This window comes from Amblyraja radiata, chromosome 34 (genome assembly GCF_010909765.2).
Source record: "Amblyraja radiata isolate CabotCenter1 chromosome 34, sAmbRad1.1.pri, whole genome shotgun sequence".
Taxonomy (NCBI): Eukaryota; Metazoa; Chordata; class Chondrichthyes; order Rajiformes; family Rajidae; genus Amblyraja; species Amblyraja radiata.
Window position 1 is genome coordinate 16,795,186 of NC_045989.1, and position 18,183 is coordinate 16,813,368.

At 41.6% G+C, this 18,183-nt stretch overlaps 1 protein-coding gene across 3 annotated transcripts; it reads left to right on the forward strand.

Moving 5' to 3' along the window:
• Window positions 1–8,882: 8,882 nt before the first annotated feature.
• polr2m (RNA polymerase II subunit M) lies at window positions 8,883–17,961 on the forward strand. Of its 3 annotated transcripts, none has more exons than XM_033050410.1 (5): window positions 8,883–9,075; window positions 10,091–10,837; window positions 12,402–12,612; window positions 13,279–13,439; window positions 14,648–17,961. In XM_033050410.1, the coding sequence occupies exons 1-4, from the start codon at window positions 8,966–8,968 to the stop codon at window positions 13,426–13,428; spliced, it is 1,218 nt and encodes a 405-aa protein (XP_032906301.1). In that variant the 5' UTR covers window positions 8,883–8,965; the 3' UTR covers window positions 13,429–13,439; window positions 14,648–17,961. The 3 variants fall into 3 exon arrangements, with proteins under 3 accessions (XP_032906301.1, XP_032906300.1, XP_032906302.1); XM_033050409.1 differs by having other exon boundaries at window positions 14,651–17,961; XM_033050411.1 differs by having other exon boundaries at window positions 16,795–17,961.
• Window positions 17,962–18,183: the final 222 nt, after the last annotated feature.

Genomic DNA, 18,183 nt, shown 5'->3' on the forward strand with positions numbered 1-18,183 from the left:
AAGTGAGATTTGAATTGGTCAATTAAATCAAGAGTGTTTAATTTTCATATGTATTGGGAACAGAACAATGAAATTCTCATTTGCTGCAGTTTTACAGGCTCATTATCTTGCTGCTACCACATGGGAAGAAGGGACAGGAGCATAACAAATAACAACATAACAAATAAATCTCCAATAATCGATATAATAATAAATTGATAATCAATAATATTAGGTAACCAGACCATCAGAGTGCAAAATCAAAATACGCCGAGGAAACAAAAACAAAGTCCATGGTACATTGTTGTTGAGGTAGGGCTGTGTGGTGTGGTTCAAGAACCTGATGAGTGCTGGGAAGAAGCTGTTCTTGAACCTGGATGTTACAAAATATATGGTAATGGAAGTGAAGAATCTATTGCAAGTAGGGATGGTTTAACCCATTTAATGTTGTGGCCCTTGGTAATCAACTTCAGCCTGAGATTAATAGGGATGGTGCCAGTGGGTTGCTTGAATCTCATGCTGAAGAGCAAAGCAATGAAGACCTTGTGGGACGGGAAAAGCAGCTGTCTTAGAGGAAATAGAATGAGAAGCTGAAACTTCAGAACTTGAAAACTACTACAAAAGGATTGGGTGTTTAAGAAGGAACTGCAGATGCTGGAAAATCGAAGGTAGACAAAAAAGCTGGTGAAACTCAGCGGGTGAGGCAGCATCTATGGAGCGGAATAAATATGCAACATTTCGGCCCGAAAACCATCTTCAGACTGATGTGAGGGTGGGGGGGAGAAGAAAGGATGATGAGGAGCCAGTGGGCTGAGGGAGAGCTGAGAAGGGGAGGAGAAAGTAAGGACTACCTGAAATTAGAGAAGTCAATGTTCATACTGCTGGGGTGCAAACTGCTCTTCCAATTTACGGTGGTCCTCGCTCTGGCCATGGAGGAGGCCGAGGACAGAAAGGTCGGATTCGGAATGGGAGGGGGAGTTGAAGTGCTGAGCCACCGGGCGATCAGGTTGGTTATTGCGAACCGAGCGGGCGTGTTCAGCGAAGCGATCGCCAAGCCTACGCTTGGTCTCACCGATGTAGAGCAGCTGACACCTAGAGCAGCGGATGTAATAGATCAGGTTGGAGGAGGTGCAGGTGAACCTCTGCCGCACCTAGAAAGACTGCTTGGGTCCTTGAATGGAGTCAAGGGGGGAGGTAAAGCGACAAGTGTAGCATTTCTTGCGGTTGCAAGGGAAAGTGCCCGGTGAGGGAGTGGTTCGTGTGGGAAGGGACGAATTGACCAGGGAGTTACGGAGGGAGCGGTCTCTGCGGAAAGCAGACAGGGGAGGAGATGGGAAGATGTGACAAGTGGTGGGGTCACGTTGGAGGTGGCGAAAATGACGGAGGATGTGACAGCTGGTAGGGTGGAAAGTGAGGACAAGGGGGACTCTGCCCTTGTTACGAGTGGGGGGGATGGGGAGTGAGAGTTGAGTCACGGGGTATAGAAGAGACCCTGGTGAGAGCCTCATCTATGGTAGAAGAGGGGAACCCCCATTCCCTGAAGAATGAGGGCATCTCTGATTGTGAACAGCTTTGATGACATTTTAAGAAAATTTGACAGCGCTGGATAAGCAAGAACCCATCTTAGCTGGGTATAGAAGGTTTATAGGGGTGTTAATGAGAATATTTGAAGCTGCATAGAAATTTTAGAAAAAGCAACCGTTCAATCCTTGCATGATATGTTTTTCTTTAAAAGTTTGCAAGGAAAACAGAGCGTGTTGCCTCCGTATCAGTCGCATCTTTAAAACTCGGTGCATTTACCTCAGTGGTGTGGAGAGGTGGTTACCTTAAAGTGATCTGTGTGTGTATGTACATATTTTCTTACTTATGGCTTTGATTAGTAGGGGTGTCAGAGGTTATGGGGAGAAGGCAGGAGAATGGGGTTAAGATGGAAAGATAGATCAGCCAAGATTGAATGGCAGAGTAGACTTGATAGCCGAATGGCTCAATTCTGCTCCTATCACTTATGAACCAAATTGACTGATGACGTCTGAAAACATGGAACCCATATGCAAGGTTAACAATATTGCCACAGGACAATCACCTTTTTCTGTCATTGGGCTGAGGGGTGATCAGCCAGGGTTTCAACTCCTAGGCTTGTTTATTGACGAGTTAGAAACTACATATCCGTAGAATTCAGTTGAGGGCTTGGCTGGAAAGGCACCGTGGTCAAATTGCCCAATTACCCTTATGATCTGGAAACATTAATGTGCAATTCCAGAATATTGTTGGTCCTTATAAGGATGCATTTCAAATGAGGTGGAAAAACTTGGATGGGAAATGAATGTTGTCTGTTTGCAAATATTTGTTTTCAGTTCACTCCCTTCCTCTGCGGACTAATAAGCAGGACTATATTGGACAGACACAGGGTTTCAGTTCAGTCTTGTACGAGCCAAGGCAATGAAATTGGTGACAGTTTTCTCACACCATCAAATCTCCATTAAGTTATTTTATCCATCCACACCCTCTTTCCCTCCCAATCTTTCATTTTCCTCTTTTTATGCAAGTTAACAACAAAAAAAATCACATTCTATTTACCCGATCTGGCAACAAAATACTTCAAGCATTCTTTTTAATTCAAACTAGACTAAGTGGAACCCGTTCTCACACGGGAGGCCTGGTCCCCCAATGCAATATTCCACCACTCACGCGTGGCCTCCAAATGCGTAGGCATGGCTGACGGGTTCCCGTTGTGACGCCCCTGATCCCCTCTCCTCCCCTTGCCCTTCCCTCCCATGCACTCACTCCTCTCAACCCCCCCTCCATTTATTAAAACTTAAAATGTGAATAACTCTTAAAATATGGCCAACCCGTCACTGCCTACCCCTGCCGCTGCCGTGGCCTACCGCTGACGTAGCGGGGAGGGTTGTGGTGGGGTGTGGGGTGGGAGGGTTGTGGGGGGTGTGGGGGGAAGGGGGATGTGGGGGGAGGGGGTTGTGGGAGGGGGGGGGGGTGTTGGAGGGGGGAAGGGTGTGTGTGGGCTCAGTGGCTCCCGGCCCTGGCTCCGACCGCGTTTACCGGCTCCAGGACCCGGCTCCGGACTCACTCAGCAGCTCCCGGCCCCGGCTGTATTCAGTAGCTCCCAGCTCTGACTGCACTGAACGGTTCCCGGCTCATCGTGGTGGTGGTCGCCGCCGCCGCCCGCGAACTCAGCCCCTGCCTACACTCTGCTCACTCCGCCCCTTCAGCGTTATTCTCGCTGCCAGTGATTGACAGCGGGTGCCGGAAGGGGATTCGCCGACCCGGCGAATGACAGGAGAGAAGACCAATAACTTTTGTAATATTTCACCGATCGGAACAAAACTTGATGCACTTGCAGCACAGGAGAATGGCGAGTAAGGTGGAGAAAACTCGTAGCGCTATCAGGTATCCTTTATGCGCAAATTTAAAAACAATGCAAACCGGAAGAGGACGAGAGTTTTAGTTAAGTATAGATAGATAGATGGTGGCTTGTTCTCATCTGACCGTTGGAAACAATCTATTCCATGTATCTTCCAAACCATGTTATGGACCTGCACTGCCACCTTCAATGGGTCTCTGGACTTATACTGCAAGGCTCCTCTTATCTTCAATATGCCTAACACCCAACAATTTTATAATTGGGTGTTTATTTTATTGTTGCGTGTCCTAGCCTTATTAGGACTCCTAAATGCATCATTTCACATTTATCTGGATTGAACAGGGTGACGCCTGTTTGGTGGTGAGTAGTTGCCCCAAGAGTCGTACCTTTTTCTGGTCGCTGCTGGATTTTCAACATGTTGAACATTTTCAGCAACCTGCTGCAACTATGACGGGTGCCGGCAAGTCCCTGAAAAAAATTGTGTAAGTGGGACAGGCCCCTTTAGTGGATTTCTGCTACCACTATTAGGGTGAAATGTCATATGTGAAAGAGCTGGATGAATTACTAGCTATTCATCTGGGAGAACATTTTCCTTTATTCCTTGGATATTGAAGGCGGCCACTTGACTCAACATGTGGAGTGTTTTAGATGGCACTGCTTTTAATATGTTCTTCATCACTCGGGAAGGTAAAGTGAACTATGAGGAGATTAGGAGTTTTAAAGTTTTATCACCTTTTATGTATTATTGGTGATGGGATTGGAAAAGATCAACTCTGCCACATTAATGCTTTCCCTCCACATTAGTTAAAGGTTGTACGGTGAGTGGTGAATCCATCTGTTTAGCTTTCCACAAAATGTTGTCACCACACAAAACCTTAAATAAATGCTGCTGACATTAAGCAACGCCACAATGTCATCTCGGACGAGCTCATGTTTTCAGACAGATTCATGGAAATTTGCTCTGGAGATAATATCATTGCAACTGAGCCCTTACATCTGTCAACCATCAGGAAAGAATTACAAATATTCGAATGAAGATAAAACGCATATTGAAAACATAATGATCATGCTGGTAGCTAGATATAACCACCATACATGACAAATATAATGATGACAAACACCAGAGTACCTTTACTAATTCAAAACAGTGCTGTTCAACGTCAACCTAAAAGCTTCAATAACAATTTATTAATTGTCATTTAATATCAGATGTATGCATCTAAAATTAGTTTATTTAAACCGACTTCTTGTACAAAATATGCCAACTTCTGCTACTCAGTTTACAAAAGAAAAACGTGTAATTCCTAAGTGTGTACGGACAAATGAGGCTCAATTACATTCCCAAACCATGATGTCATGACCAGAATGTAAGTGTAGGCTCAGGGACATGATTTAAAAAGGTGATTTCCAAATATGTTTTGCTGATCTTGATTCTGGATGGAAGATTAGTTTGTCGTTGAATATGGATGTTTCATGTAATCACTGAGTACAGAAAGGGACCATTTGGCCCATCGCGTCTTACAGGCGGTTGTAGGAAGGAACTGCAGATGCTGGTTTAAACCGAAGATAGACACAAAATGCTGGAGTAACTCAGCGGGACAGTCAGCATCTCTGGATAGAAGGAATGGATGTTTTGGGTCGAGACCCTTCTTCAACCCTACTTTCTCAACCTGCTATAAACCTTTAACCTCTTGTATCTTTCTGGTGACTCTGTAGCTAAAGCTAGTTTATGAATACTCAATGGATCAACACATTAGCGTTTATTAATTTCTGTTTTTCTTAATCTCTCAGATTCTCACCAGAAGGAAATCTTGCCCATCGTTTGCGTTAGGTCTGTCCATTCCATCCACATTTCTTGGTTAAGTTCAATCACCAATCAGTTGATTAACTGTACTTCCCCCTTAATGTCACTTGCAAAACTTGGACACATGTCTAGTTTATCCAAGTCAAAGATCCCGCATTTACATTCAGGGCTGTTTGCAATAGGGGAAGAAAATGTGGGGTCAGAGGAAGGAGGGGTGGGATATAAGTTAATGGATGAGAGGAAAGGAACTGGGTGATGGGGTGGGGGAAGGGTTGCTGACATTGTAGAATAAAGTTCAATGTTCATGCTATTGAGTTGTAGGCAACCCAAGCAAAATATGAGCTTTCTCTTTGCCCTCTTTCCATTCTACCCATCATCTCTCCCTCTGGTTCCACACCTTCCTTATCAAATTATCAGATTTACTGCACCTTCTTGTCTTCTCCACTTATCTCCTCCAGCCTCAGTTTCTATCTCTATCCTTCACTCCCCATCTGTATCATCTGTCTATCAACCCCTTCTCTCTCCCCTCTACTCCAACAGTCTGAAGGATCCTTTCCTGAAAGGTTACCTGTCCATTTCTGTCTCTGATGCTGCCTGACCCGCTGAGTTCCTCCAGCAGTTTGCTTTATACTTCCCGTCGTCTCTTACAGGTGTTCCCTTCCACGTAAATTAATAAGGAAGCCGTCTCTGCAGCACACTGGGTCAGGCACAGGATGTTCAATAGGATTCCCACTGCAAGTGTTGCTGCAACGTATAGGGTGTCCAACGTTGAAGAGAAGACACAGGAGACTGCAGACGCTAGCATATGGATCTTCGTGGGTCAGGCAGCATCTGTGGAGATAAAGCGATGATGCAGTGTCTTGACCTGCTATGTCAGTCATCCCTTTGCCTACACAGATGCTGCCTAACTCAGAGTTCTTTCAATAGTTTGATTTTTAGTGCGTCTACCCAATCTATTCCTCTCATGATTTTGTACATCTCTATGAGATCACTCCTCATCCTCCTGTGCTCTAATGTGTGTTGTTGTATCGGAAGCCATTGGATACTATTTACTTTTTGACTGTATAAATGTTTGCAGTGATTTGTTCACTAATACTCAAAAATACTTTCATCTGATAAAGTCGGCAGACTAAGAATATTTGAGACAGCTCTGGATCAAACTCTTCCCTGCTCTCATCACTCAGCATGTTGTTCAGAACCTCTTAATCAGATATCATGAGCAAATTGTGACAATTTGCCATTATCTTCACTTCCAGATCACTGACTTAAAATGTGGACAACATCAACATCTGCAAAACTGCAGCAGTCACTTCTTGTCACACTGAGGATGCTCTTAGTGTGACCTTCTGATACAATCTGCTGTCAATCTGCTTGAATAACTGCCATTTCTACTTAGCCCGTCAGTTTTCTAGAGGTTGTCTCATGTGTGTCTTTGCAGCAATTCCTTTGTAAATTGTTTCAGGTTCCTCAAACATAGGCTTTGTTATACCATTTAAAAAAAAGATGTCCTTAATCTTGCACCCATCGCAAAAGTCTGTAAATCAACCTAAAATATGTAAAACAATCTTATTCTCTCCAATTTTTTAGTGTATCTGCAATTCCAAATCCATCCATTCATGTAAGTGTTCTTGTTTGTGCACTAACCATTAGTACATCCTACTTAGGATGACACATGTCATGTTGTCAAAAAACAAATTAAGGGCGTGGAAGTAAATTCAAAATTATAAATATGGAAAACTTATCAAATTAAAGTATAACATTGCTCCTTGAAGCAATATGTGTTCCAGTTCCATTAACATTTTTTGGAACTTGCTAACTCGCTTGTTGTTTTCTTGCCCTGTCTAGCTCAGCGGATGTCCATTTTTCTAAGTGAAGGAGGGGTCCCGTTGCCTTCTAGCCTTCACTCTGCACAGAAAGGGCAAAGATCAGGTAGGTGCATGGGGGTAGCAACTGAGCATCAGCAGGAGTAATTCTGAGGCAATCTGTCAATTGTTATTGGCTCTAAATGTTCCTCCTGACTTGTCAGAAAGTGAACTTCCACTTCCTGAACGCTACTTGTGTGAACAATAATATATGGATTTTGTTTTTAAGTGCCTCTGAAAGAACCCAAACTGCCTTCAATCTTAATTTAATCTGGTCTGAATATCAGAAGGAATGAACACAATCTCCCTTCTGCCATACATTTCCACCATTCTCACACTCCACAAACCTTTTTTGACACGTTTGTGGTGTGCATGATCCTGAATTTGCTGCTATTTATCAAGTTAACGCAACTTAATGTTCATCAACTGACATCAATTATAAACATACTGACTCCCACAGCTATCTAGACTACACTTCTTTCCATCCTGCCTCCTGCAAAACCTCTATCCCCTACTCCCAATTCCTCCATCTACATCGCATCTGCGCCCAAGATAAGGTGTTCCATAGCAGGACATCCGAGATGTCCTAATTCTTTAGGTAATGGGGGTTCCCCACTTCCATCATAGATGAGGCCGTCGCACGGGTCTCCTCGGTATCCCGCAGCTCCGCTTTTGCTCCCTCTCCCTCCAGTCTCATCGGTAGAGTCCCCCTAGTCCTCACCTTTCACCCCACCAGCTGTCGCATACAGCACATAATCCTCCAACATTTTCGCCACCTCCAATGGGATCCCACCACTAGCCTCATCTTCCCATCTCTAACCCTTTCCATTTTCCACAGAGACCTTTTCATCCGCAACTCCCTGGTTATCTCATCCTTTCCCACTCAAACCACCCCTTTCCCAGGTACTTTCCCCTGTAACCGCAGGAGATGCAACACCTGTCCCTTTACCTTCTCTCTTGATGCCATCCAAGGACCTCGACAGCCCTTTCAGGTGAGGCAGATGTTCACTTGCACCTTCAACTACTGTATCAGCTATTCCAGGTGTGGACTCCTATATATTGACAAGCGATCTTTTCGCTGAACACCTCCGCTCAGTCTGCCTTGGCCTATGCGATCTCCTGGGTGCCGGGAGGGGTTAACTCCCCCTACAGTTCCCATACTGACCTTGGGGAGAAGGAATGGGTGACATTTTGGGTCGAGACCCTTCTTCACACCTGGAGTAGTCTGAAGAAACGTCTCGATCCGAAACGTCACTCATTCCTTCTCTCCAGAGATGCTGCCTGTCCTGCTGAGTTACTCCAGCTTTTTGTGTCTATATTTGGTTTAAATCAGCATTCTGCAGTTCCTTCCTACCCATACTGACCTCTCTGTCCTGGGTCTCCTCCACTGTGAGGTCAAATGCAAATTGGAGAAACATCACCTCATATTTTGCTTGGGCAGCTGGTATGAATATTGATTTCTCTAACTTCAAGTAAGTAACTCGTGCTTTCCCTCTCTCTCCCCTTCTTCGTTCTCTGACTAGTCTGAATGTCCCCCTGATTAAATGTTATCTCTGTTGTCAATCTTCGTTGTCAACTTCTCCTAGCTAATAATGATCTATCCTACATTTGTCCTTGAACGACTTCATCTTTGATGTCCCGTTTTCACACCTTACACTTACTTATCTCTGTCTCCCTCTCCCTCCCGATTCTCAGTGTGAAGAAGATTCTAATTCTGAAGTCGACCCTTCTCTCCAGAGATGCTGCTGCTGCTGCTGCCTGTCCCCGCTGAGTTACTCCAGCACTATGTGTCTTGTCTTCGGTGTAAACCAGCATCTGCAGTTCCCACACACCGGGCGGGGACAATAAAGTTGGTTGTGTTGAAGCCGTCCACTTCCGCTGTGATGGCGGTGCCGCTGTTGGCGGGCGGCGGGTCCGGGTTAATGTGGTTCTCGGGGTAACATGTCAGGCGGGTCCAGCGAGCGGCAGGGGACCGTCGGGGATTTGGACAAGAAGCCCAAGGGGGAGCTGGTGGAGCTGCTGAGGCGGCAGCTCAAACTCAAAGCGAATAAGTGAGTGGAGCCGGGGCTGGAGGGGAGGGGAGGGCAAGAGGCAGCCCCGACCCGGGCAAGAGGCAGCCCCGACCCGGGCAAGAGGCAGATCCGACCCGGGCAAGAGGCAGATCCGACCCGGGCAGGAGGCAGCCCCGACCCGGGCAGGAGGCAGCCCCGACCCGCGCTTTGCATTGTTGAAACAAACGCTAAATCTAGGAGAATATAATGACCCTACATGAAATAAAACGTAGTCTAGTGGGAGCCTGTGGACCTGCAATGGATTTTCCTTTATGCTCCTTCACAAATCAGAGCATATTTTCTCCTGCCACGCATATCATATGTCCATAAATGATGGGAGCAGAATTAGGCCGTTCGGCCCATCAATTCTACTCCGCCATTCGGTAATGGCTGATCTACGTTTTCCTCTTAGCCTCATTCTCCTGCCTTCGCCACGTAACCCCAGACACCCATATCTCCTCTCGTGCCACATGTGTTACAGCAAGAATGGAGGAGGTTGAATGTTACTAAGTTTTACTTGACATCAGTGCAAAATCTCATACCATTTAATTCGGAAGCCTGAAGGATGACTCAGTTAACCTAGGGGACAAGGGAGGGAGGGGAGCGGTAAAATGGAAAGAGATTAATCTTGGGGTGGATGGAGTCAAATAAATGAGTTAATCCTAGGGCATGGAGATGTATGTCTTAACACCTGCTGCAGTCTGAAGGCATTGGCTGCAGTTTTAACGGTGCCTTTTTATCTGCCACCATCCTCTCTTTCCCACACCTGGTTCCATGTGGCATGTAGAGCTTAAGAAAAATATCAGTATTCATATTTTGAAGTTCAGTCTTAGTTTTAAACTAGACCAAGTGCAGACCCGTTGGGTCTGCTCCCCCAACACACCCGTTCCCTACCCGTAAACATTGTGGGCCGTAGGGCTTGTTCCTGTACTGTGTTGTTCTGCGTACGTACTCTAAATATGTATCCGGTTCCTTAGCAATAGGTTAATAATCAAACTATTTAATTTTCTTTAAGGAAATTTATTCAGAGCATGCCAGACAAGGGTAAACGAATCACTGAGTTCATACAAAAACTTGACGCTGCCATTGCTCGCCATGAAGAAGTGGAACGAACAGCAGAACTGCTTTCAGCAGTTAAACTGAAGTTTCAGGTGGAGCAGGTGGAGATGACTTTCGACAAGGAAGAGGACCTTACAAATGAGGTTGTCACTTCAACTCTAACAGCACGACAGGTTTGGAATGAAACTGAGAAAGATCAGTATGTTTTGTCAAAGATTAATGTTCAAAGTGGTGTTAAGAATGAGAATTCTGAAGTATGCATTGAAAATCAAAAATCAAATCCTGTGAGAGGAACCGTATTAGAAAAGGAGCAAGCAACTTTAGCAATTCAAAGCGCTAAGGTTTCTACGAAAAGTGAGAACTCTCTTGATTCTCTGATGGACCACCAGAGTACTGTGGATATAAAGCAGGAAGGAAACAATCATCTCGATCTGCATAATGCCACAAATGTTATGGACAGAGATTCTGACGAAACAACTGAGTTGCTCGCTGATAGATTTGGCAAAGTCTCCCTCACTGAAAATGAGCACAGAAAAGTACCCAAGAAAATCCACGAGGAACCAACTTTGATCAGCGATGTGAAGTTCACTGACAATCCCTTTCGGACTCTGCACCAAGTGAAGAAAAATCCTCATTATGTTGATGTACTTCAGCACAGAGCTATGAATCCACTGGTGAAAAAAGCACAATTCAAACCCAACCAGTAAGTTGCGTCAGGGGTTAGACAAGCTCCATGTGGGCACTTTTGACTGAATTTAAGCATTGTTAGTTCTTAGAAGCTTAATCGATTTTTGTTTAATCCTGTAATTTCAAAATGTTATATATAAACAGTTATGCTGTTACATTGCCTATCATAGGAATGTTGAGATAAGGGTCTATAGAAGTCTGCCAGCTGACATTGCAGGCATTTGGAACAAGATTTTTACAGGCAATGCACGTCCTCTCTGCTATCTGTCGATGTGAAGGAGGGTATCGTTATGCATTATTAGGGTAGGAGCATTAGTACTGAATAACTTAATTGGACTCGTTGGGCAGTCCCTTCGTTTGAGGATTTGAGTATAAAAGCAGGGAGGTTCTACTGCAGTTGTACAGGATCTTGGTGAGACCACACCTGGAGTATTGCGTACAGTTTTGGTCTCCTAATCTGAGGAAAGACATTCTTGCCATAGAGGGAGTACAGAGAAGGTTCACCAGACTGATTCCTGGGATGGCAGGACTTTCATATGAAGAAAGACTGGATAGACTCGGCTTGTACACGCTAGAATTCAGAAGATTGAGGGGGGATCTTATAGAAACTTACAAAATTCTTAAGGGGTTTGACAGGCTAGATGCAGGAAGATTGTTCCCGATGTTGGGGAAGTCCAGAACTAGGGGTCACAGTTTAAGGATAAGAGGGAAGTCTTTTCGGACCGAGATGAGAAAATCATTTTTTACACAGAGAGTGGTGAATCTGTGGAATTCTCTGCCACAGAAGGTAGTTGAGGCCAGTTCATTGGCTATATTTAAGAGGGTGTTAGATGTGGCCCTTGTGGCTAAAGGGATCAGGGGGTATGGAGAGAAGGCAGGGATGGGATACTGAGTTGGATGATCAGCCATGATCATATCGAATGGCCGAATGGCCTACTCCTGCACCTATTTTCTATGCTTCTATGTAAGATCATTCCTGAGCCTGGTCTGATGGTTGGGCTACTCTAGAAGCTCCATTGGAGGTGATTTCTTGGCAATGGCCTGCAGCCACCTTTCTCTTCAAATGTCTGATATTGTGTTGCTGCCCTCCTTCTAAGTGCTAACCAGGTTTTAAGATTGGAAGTTACCAAATAGGTGACCTACTGGTTGGGTAACCCAATGAAAGTACGTTTGCTGTCTTGAAGTTTTTAAATCATCAGAAATGTTTCCAGTTGTATTTAGTTACATTTCCATAGTTTTGTTTACCACTGTCTCAATGTATAGATATTGATCCTATTTTTGCTGCACCAAATCTATGAGTAGGAAAGGAAAGGTTAACTAGTACAGTTTACTTAACCATGTAGAACAGCATAATATATCGCAATGTTATGACATGATAGCAATGAAAGGCTTCAGTGGAATTCATTTTATTAATTCCCTCTGGTGTTGAGGAGGCTACTGAGCTCCTATGAAGTACCCTGCTATTATGCAGCTCTGGCAAAGTGATCTGTAAATGTTGTATGACTGAGTTATACATTTCATAGCTTTTTTCATGAGTTAGATGGTCTTTCAGTGTGAATATGCATTTTGTTTTGCATCAGCCCAATATCTGGATCCCCTGGTTCATCTCCAGGCCATTCACCTGGCAGATCAGAGCTGAAACTTTCTCCAGCAGAACGTAGATTGAGAGACCGGAAGCACCTTGATGATATCACAGCTGCTAGATTGCCCCCACTTTACCACTCTCCTATTCAACTACTGTCCTTTGAAGAATCTGCAGAATTACAAATCTCACAAAAGCAAAAATATGAGGTAAGTAATGGCCAGAATCCACAATCAATATGTGAAATATTTAAATTAGTAACTTCCAAATTGGTTGTGCAAATTTATAATTTACTTTTATTTTGAATATTGGTTTGTATCCTTTAGCTTGTAACCACAGAATTTAAACTATTGATTCTGAACTGTTTAAATATCATGTGTACTTGAAAATAAATATGTAATGTGATCTACATTACAGATAAATGGGCTAGGATAAATGTTAATTTTGCTTCTGAAAATGCAGAGCAGCTCACTTGGGACTGAGTAATGAAAATCTGCATTTATTTTTCATCATTTAATTGATAAAGGGAACAGCAAATGTACTCTTTGATATATTACTTAATCTGGGTTCATGGCAATTAAATGCCTTCAGTAATTCAAACTTAATTTCAGTTTGCAATTGATGCTATTTTGAGACTGGACATCTGTGGACTCTTTTTAGTTTCATAATCTAAGACTTAATATTGTAACAGAACTTGACAACTGCAGTGTTTATACCAACTTCTACTTACTGGTGTTCGATGAGATTATGTTTTTGGCGTATAAATATTTCTTAATGTTACATGAAGCTGCATCCGTTGAGTAACGTGATTGAAATAAGCTGTGTGATGCCTTCTGCTTTGACCTTCAAATTAATACAACTATTCCCTTTTACAGTCGACACAGGCCAAGCAAGCTGCAGAGAAACTATCACAGAGAATGAACATTAAAATGGTGACATTCGATCTGCAACATGAAGCTGTTGCAGCATATCCAGGATTTAGAGATCATGGAGACAGCAGTTCCTCAGAAGATGAATTAATTTGACAGTAAGAAAGGTTGTGCATTAGTTGTGATAATGGAGACTGGAATATTATTTCCTTTGGGAAGATGACATCTCAATGCAAATGCTCATATTGTAGCATTAATAATTTTTAATATAATAAAAGGTTTTATATCCATCTTTACTGATGCAAGATCTGGCTATTTATTTAATATTTTAATTAAACTTCACTAGTGGCATCGAGAAATTTTAAGCCAAGTGACAGGTCAATAAATATAGATTTGCTTAAGATTGATGCAACGGAAAATTGAAATTGTGTTCAATTTGCACCAATCTGGTCTCATTTGCTTCTTCAAAAATGGTGCATTATGCATATTGATCCAAGCAAAAGTTTCTTTGTCTAAAGTATTTTTATTTTTGGCTGCAGGGTAGAGTTATAGTTAGAATGTCTGCTTTTATTGTTTGAACTGTTTTAGTGCTTAATTGAAAATTCTGTGAAGGAAGATACATTTGTGATAACTATTTCTATCACTGAACATTGGTACTAAATTTTGTTGCAAGAATTATTTAACAGAAATATTTGTAAAAAGTGCATAGTAAATGCTTACTGATCTCTGATGAATTGACTGATAATCTTCTGTTTATTTTACTCTATTTTGGTGACGTAGCTATAATTGGCCTAACTGCCACAAAAAATCGTGGAATTTTAAGCATTGACCATAGACAATAGGTGCAGGAGTAGGCCATTCGGCCCTTCGAGCCAGCACCGTCATTCACTGTGATCATGGATGATCATCCACAATCAGCACCCAGTTTCTGCCTTCTCTCCATTTCCCTTGACTCCACTATCTTTAAGAGCTCTATCTAACTCTCTTGAAAGCATCCAGAGAATTGGCCTCCACTGCCTTCTGAGGCAGAGAATTCCACAGATTCACAACTCTGGGTGAAAAAGTTTTTCCTCGTCTCCGTTCTAAATGGCCTACCCCTTATTCTTAAACTTGCTTATGTTCAGAGCATAAGTGTCGACAAATATTTGCGTTGGTTTTAAAAATATTGTGCAGGAAGCAGCCTATCATTCCTTACAAGAAACTGGTACACACCCACTGTGTTAATTGCCATTGATAGTTTCCATTTAATTGTTTATTTGTACAATTCTCATAATTTGCACCAAACTAGCAATGCAGAAACAATCCAGTAATCTTTTCAGTTCATGTGTCTGCAAGAATATGAAGGAGGGAGATTTGATAAACTTCTTTGTTTAAGAAGGAACTGCAGATGCTGGAAAATCGAAGGTAGACAAAAATGCTGGAAAAACTCAGCGGGTGAGGCAGCATCTATGGAGTGAAGGAAATAGGCGACGTTTCGGGTCGAGACCATTCTTTGTACTGTTGCCTGCAGCTGCTCCATTGATATTACTTCATGCGTCACCTGATGTACTTTATTGTGAATGAACAATGCTGAAATGTATGTACAGTCAGGAGATTAGAGGGAAAGGAATATGATCCTAGCACTTTCTTATTCTGCCTATCAGAATTGAGGCCTTAAATATTTTGTACTTGAAACTCTCGTGTTCATGAATTGGTCTGAATATGCTGAGTATATGCTCAGCAGCTCCGGCCCTTTATGTTCAGATGTTTTAATCTTGCAGAGTTTAGAACCAAATTATTTTAAGACAGCACCTCTGAGAGTGGAGGAACCACCTATAAATAGGAGACGGGTCATTTCTCTAATCAGTGATGGATTTGAACTGCTTCCACATAAGTTGTGCATTTTTGCAATATTGTCAGTGCATCATTCACCTCAGAAGAAACTTTGTACTTGAATTTTACTGGAGGGATGGGCAGTACATTATATTCAGGCTACGGTCCAATGTCACATTATGTACTATTCAGTTCACTAACTGTTCAGTGTTCTTACATAGAAGGTCTTGTGTATTTGTATTGAATTTAAAATGCATTTTGCTCAGTGTTCAAGGTTACAACTGTTCCAGTTTGCCATTGTTAATTTTTATCTTTTCCTTTCTCAAGATCATTTTGTGCATACATTTTCCCTTTCTGTGCCATAAACTGTGAGCCCGACCATTGTAAGTGAAATAGTTTAACATGTTGCATTGGATGAGGTTGACCAAACTATTGGCTCCAAAGTTATTTTCATCAAGAACATTAGTACAGGTAGTTTTGCTATAATTCACTGTTCTAGAATGCTAATTCGATATAAAATGGATGATAAATGAGGGAACTATTTGTATTACGTAAGCTGAATTGGTTATAACTCAAATTTGATTGGGAACTAGAGAACCACTTAAAGCTGTATTGAACAAAGTAACATACAACTTTTAGTATTTTTAGCTTGCATAACAAAACTAAAAATAGCTATTAATTAGTCATTTATTTTTGAAAATTCTACAGGAAAAACAAGTTGGTTATTGTGATCTGTAACTATCCCCTGATCCCCTTTCCCCATTGACACAATTTCCTATAACTTGAGATTTCTTAGGAATGCAACTATCACAATGCAGCAGAACTTTTTTTATAGTACTCAAATTGTGAAACAGAATACCTTCAAACATTAAGGCTAACTAAATTTTTGTTTTAATCATTACTTTGGTGTAAAGTGTGTCAAAATAGATAAATATAAGTTTAATACTGCATCCGTTGTTGAATGTTTTTCTTTTGCCCATCTAAATTTGTCGTATATGATACATTTGGACATGGCTGCAGAGTAAGAATATCTTCTGAAAATATTGGATTAAATTAGTGTTGCAAGAGATATCGGTTAATGAAACTGCTGGAGGATCTCTGGGCCGAGTAGCATCTGTTGGAGGAAAAGCAATAGTGGATGTTTTGAGTCAACCTGCTTCAGGACTGAGAGTAGAGGGAGACAATAGTCGATATAAAGAACAGAAAGGAGGGGAGGGGGGGGGAATGAGATGGGCTAAGTGGCGGATCAAGACGGGATGAAGAATGATGGGCCGAAGAACTAGGTTCAAGTGAATTTGAGAGAATGGAAGTTAGTAGAGAAGATGATAAAATTGACAAGTTCACTATGATATACATTATTTCATTTACTTTTCCATATAAAATATATTCATCCTGAAACGTGAGTAGCAAATCGAAAACATTGCAGATGTTGGAAATGTTGAAATAGAAAACACTGCAGACCGTCAGCAAGTCCGGCAGCATCAGTGGATAGAGAAACCGAGTTAACGTTTTAGGTTGAAGACCCTTCATCAGGATGAAGTTTTCCAGCATTTTTTGTTTTTATTTCCCTCTAACTAGTGCTTCCTTCACCATTTGAGTTGTCTAAAACCCACTGATTGTTTAGAAACCGATAAAGAAAATAATTCCAGCAATCTTGAGAAAAAGTTGTACAAGATTTTTTTTTTTTTTAATTTGCTTATTTGACATTAGACTTGAAATGGAGACTCACGTTCTTAAAGAAGAATGAAAAGAAGAAACAATTCAAAACCACTTGGGCTTCACTGTGGGACACTATGGCCAACCTTTAATGTATTTTGTAAGGCTAAGTGAGAAAGCAATGCCTTTATGCAATGCCTTAAGGGTTGCCTTTATCAACCCTTGCACTTGGTTGCTTGTAGTCTGAGATTTCTGAAGACTGTTCTCAAAAGTTTCTCAATGCTTCAATGTAAAATTTACAAAGCTGGGAATGAGCAGAGATTGAACGATGTGACTATCAGAGGAGCAACAGCTACAATTTCCGAATTGTTGCAGTTTGGAAGAATGTTTGTTGTAACAAAAAAAAACATTGGTTAATGGAGCCAAGTATAGATGAGAGCACCCAGTGTGGTTGACCTATTCAGGCCAATATTCAACACAGATGATGCTAAAATTCATGTCAAATAATACTTGGTGCTGTTAGCATAGTTTTATTACCTTCCAGTTTGCAAAATTGAACAATATCAAATTATTTCATGCTTGAACCGGTGTAAAAACAGAATTTTTTTTTTTTAAAGGTGGTGTTATTTGAGTTATGTCAATAATCTGCATTGGATATTGTATACCAGACTAAACCATACAGGGGAAAGTGCATCAGGATATCTGGAATGTTGATTCACTGCAGGATGCAAACCGTTTCTTCCGTTTGCATGCGCCAAGATTCCTGGGGAAAGTTTAGTGCAGAATTAACTATGGGAGATATTCCTGATGCAATAATAGGACTTGGTTTTGATATTTAAAACAATATATTATTATGCTTGTTTGATGATGCAGTGAGTGGAATAAAATCGATATCTTGTTTTGCACATCTTACTCTTTATTTTATCGTAACTTCAATTAAATTTGAAGTACAAGGCAAATTAATACCTCTGTCAATAAATATATCAAGGCACGAGTGAAGAAGCAGAATAATGATATAATAAACATATTTTAAAGTGGTATTTGATAAAGTGTAAAGCATCAAAAGTAAATGGTTGATTAACAACTATATATTATGCATTGGATGTATGTGTGAACCTCTGCAAGGTACAAAAAATAGCACATTTTGCTTTTATATGTACAGTAATATTTATAAACTTTATATATTTGGTACAATTCAATAAAGGAGAGATATCAATCCACTGACAACTAGAGGATTTTGCTTTCTTGAATCATGAATGTATTTCATTTCTTTAGATTTTATTTTTCTTGTGAAAGCCACTTGCCTTTGCTTAAAATACCTTAACGATGTTTCATACAGCTGTGAAAAGATACAGCCGTTTTACAATGAAATAGAGAGCTTCATAATGTCAAAGAAGTGTTTGAGCAGCTGGATGCATGGTGACTTGATTTCATGTAACTGGC

Coding starts and splice junctions, on each gene's coding strand:
- polr2m (XM_033050410.1), top strand. CDS start 8,966: ATGTCAGGCGGGTCCAGCGAGCGGCAGGGGACCGTCGGGGATTTGGAC. Junction 9,076..10,090: donor CTCAAACTCAAAGCGAATAA/GTGAGTGGAGCC, acceptor ATTTTCTTTAAG/GAAATTTATTCAGAGCATGC. Junction 12,613..13,278: donor CACAAAAGCAAAAATATGAG/GTAAGTAATGGC, acceptor TCCCTTTTACAG/TCGACACAGGCCAAGCAAGC.